The 20,863-nt window shown below is 55.6% G+C and overlaps 2 protein-coding genes across 3 annotated transcripts; one reads left to right on the top strand and one right to left on the bottom strand.

Moving 5' to 3' along the window:
* Positions 1–245: 245 nt before the first annotated feature.
* PHF19 (PHD finger protein 19) lies at positions 246–11,217 on the top strand. Of its 2 annotated transcripts, none has more exons than XM_069873346.1 (15): positions 246–398; positions 3,122–3,322; positions 3,611–3,692; positions 3,800–3,895; positions 3,970–4,070; positions 4,182–4,330; positions 4,650–4,745; positions 5,032–5,100; positions 6,199–6,319; positions 7,009–7,076; positions 7,164–7,334; positions 7,417–7,504; positions 7,759–7,844; positions 8,023–8,118; positions 8,449–11,217. In XM_069873346.1, the coding sequence occupies exons 2-15, from the start codon at positions 3,131–3,133 to the stop codon at positions 8,798–8,800; spliced, it is 1,767 nt and encodes a 588-aa protein (XP_069729447.1). In that variant the 5' UTR covers positions 246–398; positions 3,122–3,130; the 3' UTR covers positions 8,801–11,217. The 2 variants fall into 2 exon arrangements, with proteins under 2 accessions (XP_069729447.1, XP_069729446.1); XM_069873345.1 differs by lacking the exon at positions 246–398 and adding an exon at positions 1,087–1,170.
* Positions 11,218–11,874: 657 nt separating this feature from the next.
* LOC138729282 (protein CutA homolog) lies at positions 11,875–20,726 on the bottom strand. The gene is made up of 6 exons (XM_069873356.1): positions 20,607–20,726; positions 18,231–18,379; positions 15,069–15,128; positions 13,756–13,801; positions 13,381–13,430; positions 11,875–12,871 (listed from the first exon to the last, which is right to left on the bottom strand). The coding sequence occupies exons 1-6, from the start codon at positions 20,652–20,654 to the stop codon at positions 12,769–12,771; spliced, it is 456 nt and encodes a 151-aa protein (XP_069729457.1). The 5' UTR covers positions 20,655–20,726; the 3' UTR covers positions 11,875–12,768.
* Positions 20,727–20,863: the final 137 nt, after the last annotated feature.

Raw genomic sequence — 20,863 nt, 5'->3', positions numbered from 1 at the left:
TGGGAAAGTTTGCTTAAAAAATACGATTTCTAAGATGACAGAATTACCCGCGGGGGAGTTAAAAGGCGTTCCAGCGCTGTGCCAGTCACTGCTGGCGCCCGGGGGAGCTGCTCTGAACCCCAGCGTGGGGGCAGCCGCCCCGCAGAGCCCCCCGTTTACAGGCAATAAAATTCCTATCGACTCTGCTCGCACTTGGCCTGGACCCCACACCGGGAATCGGCTTCTCTGCCGCCCGAGCAGGCCTGCAAACATGTCTTTTTTGGCAGCGCTTTCCAACAAACATCAAATCCTTAAGTTTTCTTCTTGGCACCGACCGCAAGCATTTTTGCAGCGGTTGATTCTCTCCGAGGCGATTCGGAGAAAGGCTGCCCCGCTTCCAGGAATCCCGGTGAGCACAGGTTGTTCCCTTGCACCGGACGATGCCAGGCAGGGAGGGCACCCCCTGCCCCCCATCCCGGGGGATGCTGTGACCTGGCTGCGGCCACCACTTGGGGATGGGGGCAGGCAAGGGGTCCCCTGTGGGTGGCACAGGGGGACGGTGTCCTCTCCATGGGTGGGTGACCCTGAGGGCCCCCAGGGGTGGGTGCAGGGAGAGGGCTGGTGGGTGGAGGGGTGATGCTGTGGGGACAAGGAGGCCCTGGGGGAGGGATGGGGTGTGATGGCACCTGGGTGGGAAGGGCAGCAGGTGCCCCACGGGGAGTATTGGGGGGCAGCAGGTACCCCATGATGGGGTCACCAAGAATTTATGAGGGGATTAGCAGGTACCCAAGGTGAGGGGGGATGGCAGGTTCCCCATGGGAAGCAGGAGGTATCCATGGCGGGGGGGTGAGGGGTGTAGCAGGTACCCGGGGGGGCAACAGGTACCCCATAGGGAGGTATTGGGGGGGTACCAGGTGCCCATGGGGGGTGTCGGGGGGCACCAAGCACCCCCGGGGGGCCCTGGGGGTGCAGCAGGTACCCATGAGGGGGCAGCGGGGGGGGTAAGGGGTGGCCTGGGAGGCCTGGGGGGGCGGGTGCCCCCTGAGGGGCCCTGAGGGGCCCGTGGCCCCGCCCGCTGCGTCATGGCGGGGGGCGGCGCGGGGGAAGCGCGGGAAGATGGCGAAGGCGCCGCCCGCCGCCCGCGCCCGCTGAGCGCCCGCTGAGCCGGGACCCGGCCCCGGAGCGGCCCCGGTAACGCACCCCGGCCCGTCTGGCCCCCCCGTGTCTCCCCGACCTGTCCCCTGTCTATCCCCCCCCCCATATGTCTGTCATATCCCCCCCGTGTGTGTCCCCATGTCCCCCCCGTGTGTGTGTCATGTATCCCCCATCTGTGTCCTGCGCCCCCCCATGTGTGTCCCTGTCCCCCTCCCCCTGTGTGTCCCCCCGTGTCTTCCCTCTGTGTGTGACCCATCTGTCCCCTCGTGTCCCCTATGTGTGTCCCCCCTGTGTGTCATGTGTCCTCCCACCCATGTGTGTCCCCCTATGTCCCCCCGTGTCCTGTCCTCCCCATGTATGTCCCCGTCCCCTCCCATGAGTGTGTCCCCCTGTGTCTTCCCTCTATGTGTGTCCCATCTGTCCCCCCGTGTCCCCTATATGTGTGTCATGTCCCCCCCATGTGTCTGTGTGACCCTGTGTCCCTCATGTGTTTCCCTGTGTGTCCTGTGTCCCCTCCATGTGTGTGTCCCCTCCATGTGTGTGTCCCCTCGAGTTTCCCATATGTGTGTGTGTCTCCCTCCTGTGTCCCATCCCCCCCGGTGTGGGTGTCCCCTGCCTCCCTGGGCATGTCCCCCTCCTTCATGCGTGTCCCCCCCGTGTGTGTGTGTCCCCTATTCTCCTGTGTGTCCCCTATTCTCCTGTGTGTCCCCCCCATTCTCCTGTGTCCCCCCCATTCTCCTGTGTCCCCCCATTCTCGTGTGCATGTCCCCGTGTGTGTGTGTGTCCCCATTCTCATGGGTGCATTTCCCCCCTCTCACGCGTCCCCCTCACTTTCTGTGAGCGTCCCCCCCATTCCCTGCGTGCGTTTCCCCTCCGCTTCCATAACCGCTCCCACGGGGAGATGCTCTGCGGGTGACATGTCGCAGCTCGCTGCTCCCGCCAACCCCGGCGAGCTGCCTCCTTTCCTTTACCCCGAGTTCGGTTGCTCCTGCCCAGCCAGGGCATTCTTGGAGAAATGGGAATGTTATTAATAGCCCGGTGCGGGCAGAGCGGAGTTGCGTACGGCACGGGGAGATTTCTTGTCGTTTCACTGTGATGGCAGCGCAAAAAGAAGGGAAAAGTAACTTTTCGGTTGTTTTACGGAGGGCTGGGAAGGATGGCAGCACCTGCGGCAGGGTTGTTGGCGATGCTGGCTAAGCGTGGTTGGTTGCTTTCATGCGATTCAAACCTCCCGGTAGTGAAACTCGGCTGCTGGGTTTTGCTCGCTGCGTGTGGCGCTGCCGTTTCCCCGCTCGTGCAGCGGGGCTGTTGGTTTGGGAGCCTGCAGAGCTGCTAGGAAATGGTGAAAAGAGGTTGGAGCGAGGTGGGTGCTGGGCTCCTCTCCCAAGTAACCAGCGATAGGATGAGAGGAAACGGCCTTAAGTTGTGCCAGAGGAGGATTAGACTGGATATTGAGAAAATTTTTTCAGTGAAAGGGTTCTCAGGCTGCCCAGGGCAGCGGTGGAGTCCCCATCCCTGGAGGGGTTTAAAAGATGGGTAGACAAGGTGCTCGGAGATGGTTTAAGAGTGGTTTAAGTTTACGGTTGGACTCAATCTCAAAGGTGTTTTCCAACCAAATGATTCTATGAATTGAAAATCACATTAAATGTAAAGCTGCTGTCCCTCAGATGCCCCTTCACCTCTGCAGGCTGGTGCCGTGTCCCTGTGCCCCACAGCGGGATGGCTTCGTGCTGCGGGAGCTGAGGGTTAATTCCCCCTTGCTCAGGAGTAGCGAAGATTGCAGCTCCTCCCTCTGATGTCAGCTTACTGGTGGAGGATCCTGGCTCAACAATGCTCTTTTTTTGGATCCTGAGCACCTGCTGGTGGGGCTGAACCATCCCAGGGCTTGGCGCTCTCAGGTGGAACCCTCTGGGATACCAGGCTTGGCCGAGGGATGTGTTGCGGTGTGATGTGAGGGCAGGGTGATCAGCACGTGCTTCCCCTCCAGGTTCTGCTGATGGAGACCGCCAAGCTCAACCCCATCATCCGAGACGTCTACGCTGCTGCTGGTCGTGTCCAGCAAGCACCAGCCGCTGCCTCGGCATGGAGGGGTGGCAGCTGCCGGGAGCTCATGGTCAAGCTGACGGAGGGGCAGTACGTGCTGTGCCGCTGGACCGATGGCCTCTATTACCTTGGAAAGATCAAAAGGGTAAGGTGGGCACCCAAAAAGATAAGGTGGACACCCAAAAAGATAAGATGGGCACCCAACATGTAGCTAGCCCTGTTCTCTGGGTTGGCGTGCAGCTCAGAGGGGTGTTGTCCTGCGCTGAAATGTGTCTTTGATCAGCAGGGCATTTTGGGTTGATGATCCCTGGGTATCACACCCCAAACTGGACTTCCCACAGCCCCGAAGGGCTGGGCTGGTCGCCAGGGAAAACAGGGAAGCGTTCGGAGTGGGAGCTGATGCCCACAGGTTCTTTCCTCTCTCCCCCCGTAGGTGAGCGGCTCCAAGCAGAGCTGCCTCGTCACGTTTGAGGACAACTCCAAGTACTGGGTCCTCTGGAAGGACATCCAGCATGGTAAGTGTTGCCGCATCCTCCCTTTCAACCACGGTGCCAGAGGGTCCTTCCCGGTGCCACCTGGCTGTGCCGTGCACGTCTCTGACTCTGCCATCTCCACCCCGCAGCCGGTGTCCCCGGGGAGGAGCTCAAGTGCAACATCTGCCTGGGAAAGACGACGGGTCCCAGGAACGAAATCCTCATCTGCGGGAAGTGCGGGCTGGGTGAGTGCGGGCGTAGGGCCCCAGCGCTGGGGGTCTGGCCAGCCCGGAGGCGCTGAAGCCGAGCCCTCCCACAGGTTATCACCAGCAGTGCCACATCCCGGTGGCGAGCGGCGGCGAGGGCCCGCTGGGGACGCCGTGGTTCTGCCGCCGCTGCATATTCGCTCTGGCCGTGCGGGTGAGTGGGGCTGCCGGGGTCACCGCGTGCCGCCTGCCCTCAGCACAGCAGTGCAGGATGTGGCACCTCCAGTGTCTGTGCTGACCCCCCACCCCAATCCTGGCCCTGCAGAAAGGGGGTGCCCTGAAGAAAGGAGCCATCGCCAAGACGCTGCAAGCCGTCAAGATGGTGCTGTCCTACAACCCCGACCTGCTGGAGTGGGACTCCCCGCACCGGACCAACCAGCAGCAGTGCTACTGCTACTGCGGGGGCCCTGGCGAGTAAGCCGCCGCCTGCCCGCTGGCTGGGGGGGCTGTCGTGTCCAGTTCTGTGGGGAAAAGCGTTTGCAAAGGCGGCTGCGATCAGGTTGGGGAGCTTTTTCCCACAAGAGAGAAGTCCTGGGGCTGGTGGGTTTGCTGTCTGTGCTGCCTCTGCCATCCACGTCTCCAGTCATTCCCAGAGGCACCATTCGCACCCACCTCTGCAGCTGCGGAAAATAGAAGTTAGGGCCAATTTTCTCTCCCTTGGCTGGGGGTTCTGTGCCTGGGAGGGGGCCGGGGCAGTGGCTGTTGCTGTCACCCACCTCCTTTCCCTCCCCAGGTGGTACCTGAAGATGCTGCAGTGCTACCGCTGCCGACAGTGGTTCCATGAAGCCTGCACCCAGTGCCTCAGTGACCCCATGATGTTCGGAGACCGGTACGTCCCTTCCAGACTTTGCTGATGTGGTGCTGGGAATCGGAGCTGGCTTCCCAGGGTGGGACAAGGGCACAGCCCCGTTCTATATGTCCCCGACCCTGCTGTGGCGTGGGGGCAGATCAGCTGCCGCGGGGGCAGGCGGGTGGCCCTGTCCCGCAAAGCCCTGCTCCACCTGACTGTGCCGTCACCATTGGCACCCAGAGCACTGTCCTCGCCCCAACCCGTCCCCAGGCCCTGCTGGGCTGTGGGGATGACCCCCAGCTCTCCGCTCCCCACTGCTTTCTAGGTTCTATGTGTTTTTCTGCTCCGTATGCAACCAGGGACCGGAATACATCAAGCGTCTGCCCTTGAGATGGTAAGAAATGGCCCTGGCTCCTTTGGGTCCAGCTGGGGTGGTTGTAAGATGCCAGGCTGGCCGGTTCTGGTGCCGCCGAGCCCTTGCCTTGGGGCCAGCCCCAGAGCCGGGTTTAGGCGGCGCGTATTCTCGGAGCATTTCCTGCTCGTTCCAGCGTGGGTGCAAGTTTCAGGGTGGGGAGTGGAGCCTCTGGCCACTCGTGTGTCCTTGACCCAGCTCCCCTCGAGCCCAGGCTGCCTCATTAAAAGGCTCCTTTGGCTGCAGACCAAGAGCAGAGCTTGGCCCTCGCGGTGGGGAGGCAGCGGGATCGGCCCAGGAGCCAAGGTGGACGTTTGCCAGAAGATTATTGCAAAAGGCAATCGGTGACAAGTCATCAAATGCTGTGATTAGATACACGTTTAGAAGTGGTCCCTTCTAGGATACATTGCTAGTCTAAAAGCACTTCATGAAGTGCGTTAGCAGCACCAGCAGCCCTGGTTTCCCCTGCTGTTCCCCTGCTGAGCCGTGTTGGATGCGCTACTGGTGCTTATGGGCTGCTGGTACGCGGCTGCTGGTACGCGGCTGCCTGGGGGACGTTGCTGGAAGAAGAGTGAGGGAAATCCTGCAGGATATGTTGCTTGGCTTTCATTGTTAGGGCAAGCGTGGAGTCCACGGGATGGAGTGGGTTGTTAAAATAGACAGAGTGTTTTCACATGGACAAGAGCTGTCCAGCTCCCGTACCCAGCTGCAAGGAGAGCAGACACCTGGGGCTTCTTAAAAGCTGTCAGACTGGGCATTTGTCCTGGGAGCAGCATGTCCTCCAGCTCCTGGGCTCAGGGGTCTTGGTGTTTGGGCTTCCCCAGCTGCAGGCAGCATCCCAACCCTACCCAAAGCTCAGGGGATGCTGTCCTGGCTGTGGCAGGATCCCCTGGGACGTGTGTCCAGGCCAGGGCTGCGTCCCCTGTGGGGTGTGGGAATGGTCCCAGCTGCCAGTGAGAAGATTGGGAGGTTTAGACAGGGCCATGCTAGGGCTTACGCTCAAGTGGTGCTGGTGGAGCAGAGCATTGTGGTGGGCACCACCCAGCAGGCTGCCGACCCTCTCACTCTTTGCCGCTGCAGGGTGGATGTCGTCCATCTCGCCCTCTACAATCTGGGTGTGCAGAGCAAGAAGAAGTATTTTGACTTTGAGGAGATCTTGGCCTTCGTGAACCACCACTGGGATCTGCTGCAGCTCGGAAAGGTAAAAATGCGCAGCCTGGGCTTGGGCTGGAGAGCGGCTGTTGGGAGGGAGAGGTGCTTCCAGGGATTTAAGTCATGAATGGCTGTTCCCAAAGCCTTGGCTCAGAGAGACTGGATCCTCCTTCCCTGTTGCAGCTGAGCTGCTTAGGCTGGAGCAGGTTGGCTGGCAAGTGTCCCTTGGTTTGGAATTGGAACTGGATGAGCCTTAAGGTCCCTTCTATGGAGGGCAGTGCTCGCAGTGAAAGGGTGGGGCAGTGAGCTCTGCCACTTGGAAGGAACTTAAAAACACCTGCCCAGGGTCTCTGGGTGAGCAGAATCACCCAGCCTGGGGTGTTTGCTCAGCACGGGCAGCTCTTGCTCAAAATTAGCAGCTTCAACTTTCCCTGTGCTGGAATTTCTGTTTGTCTGGGGGTTGTACCTGACAAGGTCCCCAGCTGGAGCAAGAGCTGGGAGAACTGCTGAAATCAGGGTGTGTTGGAAACCTGTCTCTGCATTGAATCAGACCCCTGCAAATGCCTCCTTCCCCTGCACGGAGCCAGTGCCAAGCCCCTGCGACTGAGCTTTGGCATCCCTCGCTCCCTGACCTCGGGCAGGAGCTGAAACCCGGAGTTCGGGTTCCCCCGTCTGTTTAGTTTATGCATAACCACTGCGGGGGCCGAGCCCTGCCTGACCTCTGCCGTCTCTCTGCAGCTGACGGGCACCCCTGTCGCTGAGCGCGGCCCCCACCTCCTCAACGCACTCAACAGCTATAAGAGCAGGTGAGCCCCCAGGAGTGCGGGGCGAGGGACGGGACAGGATGGGATGCAGGATGCTCCTGGGGCTCTTTCCTCCCCTCTGCCGCCCAGGTTTCTGTGTGGGAAGGAAATCAAAAAGAAGAAATGCATCTTTCGCCTGCGGATCCGTGTCCCACCGAACCCCCCCAGCAAGGTTCTGCCAGAGAAAGCCCCTGGCGTGGGCGAGAGCGGCTCCTGTGAGCTGAAAAAGAGGGGAAAAAGCAAATACATCCATAAAGATGAGTGAGTGGCCAAATTCACCTGGGCTTCCCCCACTGCCACGCTCCCCTGGGGCGGCCGGCAGCCTCACCCCCTTGTTTTGCAGCCTCCTGCCACGGCAGCTCCAGCAGCAGAAGCGGCGAGCAGCGCGGCGCAAGAGGGCCAAGTTCCTGCTGGAGGATGCCATTCCCAGCGTGAGTCCTTCACTTCCTCCTCTGCGGGAACATCCCGGGCTTTGGCAACTGGGTGGGACCCTGCAGCCCCCATCCCAGGGGCTCCTGTCCCTCACCCTGGGGTCTGCAGATGTTCTGTGCCGAGCCCGCTTCCCGGGGGCTGCGGGGCTGTGGGAGGGAGCGCGGTGGTGCCAGGGCAGAGGGCACTGATGCTGGGGTCGTGGGCAGCTCCGCTCCGCGCAGCGTTGACGAGTGCGCGTGTTTTTGTGGGGCAGAGCGACTTCACCTCCGCCTGGAGCACCAACCACCACCTGGCCAGCATCTTTGACTTCACACTGGATGAAATTCAGAGCCTGAAAAGGTCTGTGCGGCTGGGCCCGGGAGCGCGGGCAGCAAGGGCGGGGTGGTTTGAACGCCCCAGTGTGAGGCAGAGCTGGAAAGCCTCCGGCTGCAGGCGCGTGTGAGACTGGAGCAGGAGCAGCTGGGGAGGTGGGAGCTGCTTGTGCCGGGCTGGGGCCGACGCTGCCTCCTGTCCCCAGTGCCAGCTCGGGACAAACCTTCCTGTCGGACGTGGACTCCACGGATGCTGCTAGCACCTCGGGCTCGGCCACCACAAGCCTTTCCTACGAGTCCAGGTGAGGGCTCTGCCCCTTCACCCCCTTCCAGAGGGGTCCTGGTGGCACGGCCAGCGGGGCGAGGGGCTGCCGCTCCTCCCCCTGCAGCACCCACGTCCTGGCACAGGGATGTCCTGCACCAGGGAGCCTTCCCTCCCTGCCTCCCGAACAGGCTGGTGGTCCCAAAGGCGCATTTCCTTGCTGGGTGTGCAGGGTCGGAGCTGCGGGTCTTTGCTGGGCTTGCTTGAATTCCTGGCGTGCTCCCTGCAGGCTCACAGGGTGGCGGGCACAGCACGGTGGGGGCACCTTTCGGGCTTTGCCTTCACCGCTTCTCTGTCCCCTCCGGCGCAGCCAGAGGACCGTGGGCAGCCGCAAGCGCAAGCTGGCAGCACCCGCCTACGCCTCGGCGGGGGCCAAGAGGAGAGGCGGAGAGGCTGGGGTGCGCCCGGCCGGGGCCACCCCCGAGGGCAGCGAGGCTACCGGCGGCCCTGACCGCCCGGACGATGGCATCGACAGCCACACCTTCGAGAGCATCAGCGAGGACGACTCCTCGCTCTCCCACCTCAAGTCCTCCATCAGCAGCTACTTCGGGGCGGCGGGCAGGCTGGTCTGCGGCGAGAAGTACCAAGTGCTGGCGCGGCGGGTGACGCTGGAGGGGAAGGTGCAGTACCTGGTGGAGTGGGAAGGCACGACCCCGTACTGAACCCCGCCAACCCCAAACCTCTCCCGGAGCCAAACCAGAGGAGATCTGGGTGATGGGGAAACCCTCGGCGTGAAGCAGAGGAGAGGGCTGAGACCCCTCCACGCTTGGGGGTCTCAGCTGGGGCTGGCTCCCCAGGAACTGCCACGGGTGGAAGCAGCATACCCAGCGCTGCCCAGGGCTGAACCCCCCAGCCTTGCTGCTGTATTTTTTAAATTTTAACAGTTACTTTATTGGCCGTGTATATGCAAAGAGCGTGGCCCAGCCGCGCATTCCGGATGGAGCCTTTGGCCGAGCCCGAGGCACCATCCTGGTGGTGGTCGGAACGGTGAGCTTGGCCTTTCCAGAAGGGTTCTCCCAGCGTGGCTGGGTGGCCCTGGGGACACCCCTTTGGGGACACGACCTGCTCACGCAGGCAGACGTTGTGCTGGTGCCTGGTGCACCCTAACTCCTCCTCACATCCAAGCCTTACGGAGCAGACTTGAGGGGTCCTGCTGCTAATGCCAAAAGCACCTCCCTCCCCGCTGTTCCACAGCCCGGCCTCCTGCCTGTAGCAAATGTGGGGCAAGTATCACCAGAGCCGGTGTATGGGGTTTTCCTCCTCCTAAATCCATTCGTTAAAGGAACGTGGTTTGTTACAAGTGAGGGGAAAATGCCCCCTAAACAGCCTGCGTCTTGTGACCAAGACAGCGTGTGATGATGCACCAACTTCGTTCCTGTTCTTCTGACAATCACGGTCTTGGAATACATCAGCCAAGAGATACACCCTTGCCTTAAAACCACCACGGGCGTTTCACAGACTGGAGCCCGAGGCCTTTATTCCTGCAGGAATCCTTGTCTTGAACGTGCCAAATCAGCAGACAAACCAAAAAGGCTGAAGAGGACAACGGGGGCATGGAAAGGGGGTTGTAGCAGGGTCCTCGCGGCCATCCCCGTGGCCTCGTGGCTGTGTCTCGCTGGAGGGCGGCCAGGCTTTCTGTTTGTGGGGTAACGTCAGTGTTTGTGAGTATGCTGGGTTGGTTTGTCTACAGAAGAGAAGGGGCAGCCCCCTTCTTCAAGTAAAGCAATACTGACAGGTTGTTCAAGGCAAAGCAATTGTCTTTTTTAAAAAAATCTAATATCAGATTTACTTGTTAGATTTTTTTTTTCCTGAGAGATATATAGATATATTTTTAATGTTGTCCTCACCTCTCCCCCATCGCCATCGTGGCTCTCTGCTGGGGATGGAGGGTGAGGGATGCCGGGGGTGCTGTGTGGTCCTGCTCTGTCGGCACAGCCCATCCTCACAGCCCCCTCCTTGTTCAAACGTGCGCTCACGGGATCTGCCTGAAAAGCTGGTTTGGTTGAAAAAAGACTTAAGAAAAATTCATCATCATGATCAGCAGGAGGGAGCAGGTGATGTTTGCAAACCAGAGGCCAAAGCATGGTACTTAAAAACTTCAGCTACTGCTGAAATAACGTTGTGGGACACTCATGAAGAGGGGTTATCAGTTGTTTTAATTAATGTAGCAGGCAGCAGGCCTGTGCATGGCTGTGAGGGGCTGGTACTGGTGATGATGCAGTGGTGCAGAGCAGCAGCTTCTCTGCAGCCCCAGGATGTGCTTGTATCGTTTGGGCCAGGCGTGAGCTGCTTCAGTGCCCATTCTAGGAGCAAGAATATTTGGCTTGGCAGGTAAAAGCATTTTAATTCCTTTCTGATGAGTTGCCCAGTGTTGTGCAGCCGGTGTTGTGCTTGGTAGAGAAGCTGTCGGCGGCTTGTGTGGTGTGAGGTCTGGGAGAGGAGACTCCATCCAGCTCCAACCATGAGATGGTTTGAGCCGAGCAGGGTCAGAGGGGAGCTCGGCACCCTCACGGTCTGCATCTCAGCTCGTCCAGGGGGTGAATCTCCATTTTTGGGACACCTGCTGCTGGGACCCCCATCCCTGGCAGGGATGGATGCAGCTCCCTCAGCCAGCTGGGTTGCTCTATCCTGCCTTGGCTTCGTCACCAAAGGATCCCTTCAAGTATTTCCCTTTCACAAGTGCCTACGAAGCCCTTGTTACCGTCTGAGTTGCTGCCTGGGGGTGATGGGAGCTGCCAGGAGCTCTGCCAAGGCTGAGCAGGGTGATTCCTGCGGGATGCGCCAACGGACATCGCACTCGTGGGAGCACCCACAAGGTGTGGCCCTAGTTCCCTTCCTCTTTCTCCCTTCTCTCTCCTCCTGGCCTCTTGCAGAGATTTGAATGTGGAGCCTTTAAAAGTATTTTTGCTGCAGAGTATATTTTGCATTAGCTCTTATAGATATTATAATGACTCTGTGCACCTTCTAAAGAATTATGAATTCAGGTTGCTGCTTGTAATAACCAACTCTTGTTGTACCCAAGTTGTAATTAATATGTCTGATGTACAATTAAAAAGTCTGTCATTTTTTTTTAACATCACTGGTTCTTTGGATTCATCAGGATTATTGAACTTGGGTGCTGGGGTCACTGTGTGCTCCCGGGCGAGCGCTCAGTGCCTGCCGTGATGCAGCTGATGCTGTGGGTTGTACCCCATGCTGGGGTGAGGTGTGTCCGTGCCTGGAGAGAAGCTGCTGTGAAACACGAGAACGGCAGAAACATGCGGAGGAGGGAGTGTGGGTGCAGCCCAGCAGGGTGCGGGGACAACGAGGGACAGGGACACCCCTGGCAGGGATGGGCTTTGTCAGCCCTGCTGGCGGGTGAGGGCCCAAATGGCCTCTACCCAGCTTGGACATTGCAGTACGTAGCCCTGGTGCTGCTGCTCGCTTCGTGTCCAAGGTCCCGAGCTGCTATCCCGGTTCTTTGGATTTATCACTGAAAAGTTCCCTCATCTCTTTCACCTTCCCTGTGCTCCCTCTGACAGCTGATGGGGCCATGTGAGCCCATGGGGACAGCTCTCAATGCCTGCAAAGCAGCCTGTACCACCTTTCCATCAGCCCAAGATGAGCAGGTGTGAGCCAGCATCAGGCTGGAGAGATGATGGAGAGAGTCGCTGCAAACCCACGATGGGCCCTTCCTCCTGCCCAGCTCACTGTGCACCGTGCCCGCAAGCTGCGACAATATGTGAGCCTCCCCAGGTAAGAAACGCTCTTCTTTATTCCCTTTCTAGTCACATAAATAACTCAGTATTGTTCCTTAAGTTATATTCCATTGAAGCGTCAACTTTTTACAAGCTTAAATTTGTCTGGGCAGAAGCCACTGTCAGGCGTGGGCAGGGTACGCGGGCTGGGGTGATGCCCTGGTCCTGCTGCCGCTTGGTTTCCCTGCGCGGGCAGTGGATGTTTTCCAGCTCAGCCCAGCTCTCCCCGGCTCAGCAGGCAGAGCAAGGTCAGTGCGTGTGCTGCTTGTGGCTCCTGGTAAATGCAGCATCTGCTCGAGTTTAATGTTTCCTTGGATTCTGTATGACTCGAACCAGCATGTTGGATGACAGCAGGAGAGAGCATCAGCCAGCGCATCGCGGGGTGCCTGGCCACATCCTGCTGCCTCCGGGCTGGGGAAGCGGGAGGCAGAGCAGGGCAGGATGCTGCGACAGCCGCAGTGGGGAAGCAAGGGGGCCAGGATGGGTTTCAGGCGCTGGAGGAGCTGCCGGGGTTTGCCAGGCCACGGCTGCCAGCTAGTGTTTGCTGCTGGGGGCCTGAGACGGCCCCCAAACGCTGCCGTGTTCTGACATCGAGCATCTCTGTGTATCCTCATTGACAATGCTGCAATTTGGTGCATGTAGCCCTTCCCTACTCTGGCCTCTGCCATCTCCAGGCTGCTCCGTGCTCCCTGGAGCACAGGGTCAGGCTGAGCACAGGACATTTAGAGTGCAAACAAAATTCTGAATCCCCAGCTTCTGTGTTAGAGCAAACCCGTGAAGATACAAGCTGCCTCCCCTTGTGTGTATAACTCCTACCTGCACAGGGAGACCAGCGCGGCTCAGCAGGTTTCTCCTGCTCCCCATGAAAGCAAAGTGCTTTCTGCCCCTTTCAGTTAGTCCCGTGGGACGCTTTCCTCTATCCATTTGAGGTAGAGAGGGTTTCCTTGGTCAATAGGCAGGCTGATGATTTCAGGAATTTCAAAGGGATGGATGGATCTAAGTGGAAACAGATGGAGAGGAACAGTGTCACCCACAGTGCTGCACCAGAACAGACCCGCTCGCAGGCGCAGGAAGCAGAGGTCTCTGCTCCCAGCTGTGCGTGCCAGCCCTGCCCCATGCTCTCCACTGACTTCAAAGCACCCGCATCTTCTTTTGGCCACGTGAGAATTTTGCTTTGAGTTTGGGGTTTACCACAGAGCAGCAGCCTGCCAGGGGCCCTGGCCCAGCACTGCCTGTGCTCATCACTCAGTGCTTGGGAAACGCGGGGAAATCTGCCAGGAGGCAACCGTGTTAGGAGCAGGAGAATCCTTGTACCCAGTATGGGTTGATATTCCTGCCAACCTTTTATTTTTTCTGATGTGAAGTCTGAGTTTTTCTGACTTACAAAGTGCATCAGGAGGACTTAAGCCTCCCCTGGGCTCAAGGAACCTGACTCCCAAAGCCTGAGCAGATGGCAGCGTACCTTGGACAGGAGACCCAGCGCTCCCGCAGAGCCAGAGCCTCACCTGACGTAGTCGGACAATTCGCCTATTTTGGACGTCCTTGTTTTCACTAACTGTGGAGAGCAGAAAACAAAACTAAACTAAACAAAAGCCAAGGGAGAAGTAAAGGGAACAGAGCAATCCTGCACGCACACTTCCACTGCGCCCATCCCACACTGCTGGCACCCAGCCGTGTGACAGGAGCCCTTCCTGGGCTCTTCCCCAGGGATTGTGCCCTGTGGTGGCAGGACAAAGGGCACAGGTGGGTGCTCAGGGTCCCTGGGTACTGTCCTGGTTCTCAGGCAGGTTGGTGCCACCCTCCCCAAACCACCCTGCAGCCCCTTTGGGGTGGGGCTGTGTGTGACAGGGATTTTCCTGATGTGGGGAATTGTTACTTACCAGCAATATTTCACTGGATTCTTCCAGTTCCCCTTTCCAGAAATACCTGGATTTAAAAGAAAAGAAACATCAGCAAATACAGCTTTGGGTGCAGCCCAGCGGGGTTCAGTTTCCCTGCTTGGTGCTTTCTGTACTCAGCCCTTCCTTTACCAAGTGATGCTCGAAGAGCATCCCTGGCCCCAAAATGCTGTGGTGCCTGTGACTGAGCAGCCTAGATTTACAGCCCAGAGCCTCCCTGGCTGTGCCAGAGCTGCCCGGGGGTGACGACAGGGCAGAGGAGCTGGGACTGGGGTGGCCGTGGGGTGTGTGTGGTACTGGCCTTGCTCAAAAGCTGGGCCAGGGACAGTGCCTGCAGGGACTGTAGCGTGGCTGCAGCTGGGAGGCTCAGCACACATTGTCACGCCTTTTTTTCCTCTTTCCCCGCAGGAGACGAGATGTACTTCTCATGAGTCAGATATGACCTTTCATAACATTGATGTTGACGGAAGGCCACGGTGACTTCATCTGCACGCTGAGTTCCTGCACGAGGAGGCACTCAGAGGTGTTGCCTGAGCAGGGTATGGAGGAGAAACCAGCTGAAGCAAGCAGGGCTGGGCACGAGCGACTCTGCTTCAGCTGTTGGGACTTGTAGGGAACAGAGCAGGAGGGCAAGAGGGGTATTATTGGGTTTGCCTTACTTCAGCAGCCCCAGCTGGGCTATGGGACAGCCTGCAGGGGAGTGTGTGCCCTGTAAGGAACCCCTCCTCGCAGGATCCTGAGGCTGCAATGTGGGACCCGCTGCCCCTCTCCAGTAGGGCCAGGCCAGGGTGCTCCTATGAGCAAATGGCCTTCTGGGGCTTTGTTCTCTAACCTCTCTAAAGCACAATCCCTTTGTATGGATGGCTGAGGATACCTGCAGAGACCACGGCTGCTTGTATTTCAAGGTCAAAGATCCTGTGCTTCCCTCCTGAGAGTGTTGTTTAATATTGTAAAGGCCTTTCAGAAGCTTTTCTTAGCTTCTTTTTAGATCCTCTAAAACCAGGCATGATGTCCTCCGGACCATAAATCACCTTGCTTTTAGCTATATCTCCATGTAGCTAAGTAACCAAGGAATAAATGGTCCCCACTGGCAGCTGGGGCATCTGTGCTCCTTAATGAACTTGCTGCACTTTGTATGGGCCAGGATCATCTCTACCATCTGCAACAACAACCGGACCCAGCTGCCTTCTGGAAGCTGCCAACTCTCCCCAGGGCTATGGGGTGCCCATCACCTCCTTCCTACCCCGGGAGCCTGGGTTTGCCTCCTTTGCTGGAGAATATTTAGCTTAACTTACAAAGCCGAGCTCTTTGGTAGGATGTTCACATAGGCAGCCAGCTTCTTATCCATGATGGCCCTGGATGAGACAGGAGGAGGAGTCAGTGCCTGTCCCCAGCTTGCGGCTGCTCAGTGCTCACCCCCAGCTGTGGGCACATTCCCTTGTGCTGCCCCTGACCACCCGCGGCAGCTTTGACATTGGAAACAGAGGATTTGGGGTTAATTATTACCCTGGGAAAACAGAGGCAAAGGTGACCTCCAGCCACAGCTGCTTCAGGTCAGGTCCTCCTGGCACAGCTCTGGGACTGACCCCACTGTCTCTCCCTGCCAAGCAGGAAGGTTTAGGTGTTGCTTCTGGCCTGGAGCATCATGCAGGACCTGTGCCTGGCACGGCACGAGGACCCTGCCCACCACCAGTGCCCACCTCGCTGCAGGGCACCAGCCAGGAGAACCGGGGCTGGGATGGATGCAAAGGTGTTTGTTTTCCAGTCCTGTATTTACGCTGTCAAACCGTGCCTCTTGCAGAGCAGACTAAATGGGGATCTTGTTAAATTAACAACATCGAGGTTTTTCTACCCAAAACATCCTATAAATCTAAAGCCCAAATGAGTTCCTTCCCTCCGGCTTCCTCCTTTAGTTGTGGGCTGATTTGTTATTGCAGAGCTGCATGGGTCTGCCAGCAGGAGTGGAATTTAAGTGATTGAAGAGAACTGAAGCAATCTCAGGGTGGATTTTTAGAAGAACTAGGTCAATTGTTGTTTTTTCTGACCACAGCAACGTCCGGGCCCTTCTCACAGAGATGGCAACTCTGTCCCTCTTGCAGGCAGATGTGTTAAAGGCCCTGCGCTGGTTTTCTTTAATACAGGCATTGCCAGGCACTACTTGGTACCAAATACTTTGACAGTGCAAACATTTAACTTCTAGATGACCTTGAATTGCAGAGAAGGCAGGCGCTATGAGATACTGGAATGTTCATTTCAACAACCTGCAAAAATTAACCCTTAGTGAGCTAAAGAATTAAAACCATTCCAGTTAACTACAGTTCAAAATGTTCTCCAAAATGCTTTTGGCTTAGAGCAAGTTAAAAATTTATTATCGTTACATCCAGGGTATGGTACAGCCTTCTCTCTGCCGACGGCTCAGAGCACCCCTGGCCTGAGAGGACAGCCATCTGAGGAGGCTCCAGGTTGTTTGCTCTCACCGCGTGCAGCCAGTTTCAGGCATTTAACGCTTGTAGAACATCTTGAGTTAATCTGTAGACCAACACACTGCAGCAGCATGAGCGGAGATATCCATGCTGCGTTTGTCATGTCAAACACATGGCACCAATCATTTTGTTTTTGCTGCCTGCAACTTCCAAGTCACTTCAGCGCAGGAACCTTTTGATTTGGGTGAGTACCTTCTAATTGCTTCTGCTTTGTCCCAATAAACTGTGATCCTCGCTGAGATCCTGAACTTTGTTCTAGCAAGCTGGGCGGAAACGAGTGGCCACCATGGGAACGGGTAACGTTAGAAGCAGCTGAACATGATGTGTGGAAAACATCTGCATAATACATGATAACTTTGGGCTGGGTACTTAATGCGCGCTGCTTTGTCCCTGACTCGCAACAGGCTCTGAATTGAGACAGATGAAATATTAATAAGCTGAGAAAGGCAAAGAAAATGATATGCACAAAGTTGATGCAGAACCAGAGGCTGGCAGGCTGGTTGGGTGCTAGATGAGGTCCAGCCCAAAGGGATCAGCTGCTCACAGTGGCCACAGGGGAGAAGCCACACCTCCTGTGCAGACCTGGGGGTTTCTACTGAGGATTTTAAATTGATAGTAATTGAGATAAACTGGGGTAGAACTGACTCTACAAAGAAGCCAGGTGCTGAATTCTACCTGCGGCTAGTCTGCTTTCACAAACCTTCAACTCCTTTTCCTTAAAAACAGCAGAATATTTCCTTGCAGACTGATCCATCAGAGTGAGTGCTCCACTGAGCAATGTAAAGAAGGAATAAACATGACAGCACAGGAAAAAGGCGTGTGGGAAAATGAGTGTAGAAGCCCTATGTCATCCTTTACAACCATCATTCATTCACCCAAATTCAGGAACAAAGGAATAATTACTCCACCAGTAAAAAGACAACCAAAATACGTGTATCTTAGCAATGGGGAGTGATTTATTTCCACTCCCTTCCCTGCAAGATAAGGAACAAAGAGTGGAAAACATTTGCAAAGCTGTTAAGTTGAAGCATTTTCAGGAACTGAGGCTCTTTTCACCAGCCAGGTACAGTTACTCCTTTTTTTTTTTCAGAAGACATCAAGTAGTGCAGATATTATTCTATCTCAATTTCTTAATACAGTTGCAGCATTTAAGGTGACACAAACTCCCTTTCAGAAGCCTGTCAGTTCCTGAACGACTGTTTGGGAGCACTTTACAGAAGATGGAGAATTTTTGGCAAGCGGCAGGGTAGCAGGGAAAACAGCGCAGGAGGTGTTGCAGGAAACTTAACGGTCCATCATAAACATTTCCCCAGTCAACAGTTTCAGTACTTTGAACAAACCATCTATTGAGTCAGGGCCTGACAGATGGGTGAAAAAACCCTGCATGCAAATTATCACGCAAAGCATCCCCTACATTAAAAGAGGAAAAAACCCTATCAAGGTAAAGCCCTCATTCCCTGAGGTTTGTCTGGTGAGCAGAGTGCAGGCCTCACAAGTGCCTGTTTTGTGTTTGCTGTGGACCACTTTTATTCATTTTGACGGCAGCGTATTGTGCTTTGTCCCTCTCCATAAACACCTCTCCTGGAATTTGTTGTCTGTGTTGTTCGAGAGAAGAAGACAGAATGTGGCAGGTCAGAGAACATGGGGCTGGAGTTTGATCCATCTGGGGACCCACAGATATAGGGCCACGGCTTTAAAATAGGTCTGGAAAATGAATGGCAGTGGAATAAGCTGAGAATTGGCTTGATTTTACTGTGGTGCTGACTTCAGAGGTAATTGTCAGCTTTCTTTCAGAGAGCACAGCTCTTGGTAAGTGGTGATGTGGTACAGAGAGAGAGAAAAGGAACATCATGCGGGTGGAAGTGCAAAGTACAGAGCGGTACAGCTCCTCTCGAGGGACAAGGAAAGGCTTTCTTCCACTGGAAGCCGCTTTTGAACAGTTCAAGCGGATAAGTAGGGGAATTGTCTCTGTACCTTGCAATATCCTTGGCAATCTGCTCGTTGAGACAGTTGATGAAGGCAACGGAGTGTGTCCCAGAGATGTAGCTGCCGGTGATGGCAGAGTGCAGCTGCAGAGCCAGGCTCCTCAGCACCGGGTACATCAGCAGAGACAGCGTCACCACCTAAAATTCAAAATACAGGAGCGATGGAGTCAGGTGAAATATTGCGTTTTTGTAAAACTAAGCATTTATGTTATCTGCGGCTCAAGGGAAGTCTCCAATCTTCTTTCTTTCAACATTACAGTAACAGTAGTTGTAATTTAAATGAGAACTGCTCATAGGGAGAGTCATTCCTCTCCAATGGGGCAGATCTAGTGCTGTGCCAAGTGCTGGGGAGGTAGAGGGTCAGTGCCAGACCTCGGCTGCAGGAGGGACCACCCCAGCCTGGTTTTCTGAAGAAGAATAAAAAGGTGAGTTACTGGCTGCCTCTGTTAAAATACATTTCTCCTGCAAAAGGGGGTGAGAAAGGAACCACCAGGTGTGGCTCCCACAGCAAACACCTTTCCTGAGGACACATCCTGCAGGCACCCCTTGGGGTGAGGTGTGGGAAACAGTGGGGATGGGACCCTCTGCCTCCCGGGAGAGGCGGAAAGGAGGAGAGCGGTATGTCAGGTAGGGGTAGGGATCTGGCTGCAGAAAACAGATTTGGGCTGGAGCCTGATGTAGGACCAGAGCCACAGGAAACCTGGGGACACAGAGAGCTTTCATTCCACCCCGTCAGCCCAGCACCATCACTCTATTCTGCTGCTGATACAGACTATGATACAGACTCACACAGCAGGCAAGGGGAGATAAGACTTAAATGCAGGCTTTAAGTTGAATTCACCTTAATTATCTGAATCTAATAGGACTGCGAAACTGGATCCTTTCAAGCACAGAAGTCATAATGGACACAGCCCGGGTCTGTAGGGCTGCAGAAATCAGCAACACGCTTTCCGGGGCCTGGCAGTGCAGTGGCAACAGTTGGTTTTGCTGTACACGAGATGTTATTCCTCGTGAGCCGCTTTCCTGCTCTTTCTACTCCCATGCCATAAACACAATCATGTAAAAAATATATCATTATCTCAGTGGGGATGGTGCTGGAATAGCAAGGTTAATTTGGTGTGCTGAGTAACAGCCGAAGGACGGTGCCCGTACCCGGGGCTGCCGCGCTTGCTGGCTCAGCACAGCTGCTCTTCTCTTTGTCTTTTGTCTTGTTTTCGAAATAAACAGCATCTGGCCCTTATTCAACCACAGTGGTAAAAAAATGCGTATAACACTAAGAATATATTCCTTTTTCTCCCTTGTTTCCGCCTTCCTTTGTCCTCTGAAAAACCTTCTGTTACAGAGCCAATATCAGAGAGGTTTGGAGTTTTTTTAAAAGATTGAATTAAAAAAAGAATTCTCACTTGTCACCACAAAGACAGGAGCTCGTTTCCATTTGGAAAAATGACTGATGTGCTGTATTGGTTGTCTCCTCTTTTCCAATCCATTTGAGGAAATATTCTTTGTTATTACAATGTTTCTCATGATAATTTTTAGAGCTTCTTTTGTGCCTTTTTTTCCCCTATAAAGCCATTTAACAAATACTATGCAACAAATCCCAGCAGCTACTTAAACAGTTAGAAGCCAGAGATATGCTGGTGTATCTACTTTGCAGACTAGAATGTAATCATGCTCCCTGCTCAGGAGAAAAACATCCAACCTGTTCAGCACGGCAATCATTAATCTCCTTAGAAGATGTTTTGCATGTGATAAGGAAATCCCCTCAAACATTTGTGACTGAATGTTAGTACAACCGTAACCATCTGCTGGATTTTGGGTCGTTTCCTCTGCTTTTTTTTTTGGAAAGAAAGATAACCCCTTTTTTTTTTATCCCAGAATAATTGTGTTTGCCAAAGGATGGTGCAAAAGCCAAGGAGTGAAACTTCGGGGTTCCAGCCTGATAAACCAAATAAACTCATGAGTGCAAAAACCTCGAAGTGAACAAAACTGAAAAAACCCAAACCCCACATTCTGACAGTTTAAGTATTTCACCAAAAAGCACCGACCAGCAAAATGACAGCTGGGTTTAGAGGGAATCAAAGATTTCTGCAAGGGTCATTTTAGCTTTGGCAAACTGAAAAACATCTTTAAAGGGGGTGAAACAACCACATTAGGACTTTTTGCCTAGTTTTGATGAGGTTCTGCACACACACACACACAAAAACCCGACCCAATCACACCTTTTGGCAATTTCGAGCAAGCTGTGAGGTTTGACAGGGATAAAACTCCCAAGAGGCTGGCTGCGCGGAGGAGGAGGAGGGTGAGGGTGAGGGTGAGGATGAGGAGGAGGGTGAGGATGAGGATGCAGCCCCCGGCTCCCACTCACCAGCAGCGCGGTGCCGCGGCTCGGGCAGCGCTGGCTCAGCCGCTCCATCGCCCGTTCCCCTCCACCTGCTCTGCCCCGAGCCGGGAATCCTGCCCGAGATCCCTGCTAACTCCTCCTCCTCTGCCTCCCCGGCTCCTGCCCGCCTGCCTGCCCTGCGTCGGGATGGGGAGATGCCGGGTATCCCCCAGAAATGGGGCTGGGGACATGGCAAGGGCAAAATCCGCAGCAAATCTCTGCCCTGCACCCTCCTGGAGAAA

Source organism: Phaenicophaeus curvirostris, chromosome 20 (genome assembly GCF_032191515.1).
Source record: "Phaenicophaeus curvirostris isolate KB17595 chromosome 20, BPBGC_Pcur_1.0, whole genome shotgun sequence".
Taxonomy (NCBI): domain Eukaryota; kingdom Metazoa; phylum Chordata; class Aves; order Cuculiformes; family Cuculidae; genus Phaenicophaeus; species Phaenicophaeus curvirostris.
The sequence above is the reverse complement of the archived record's forward strand: the minus strand, read 5'-3'. Positions and strand labels throughout refer to the sequence as shown.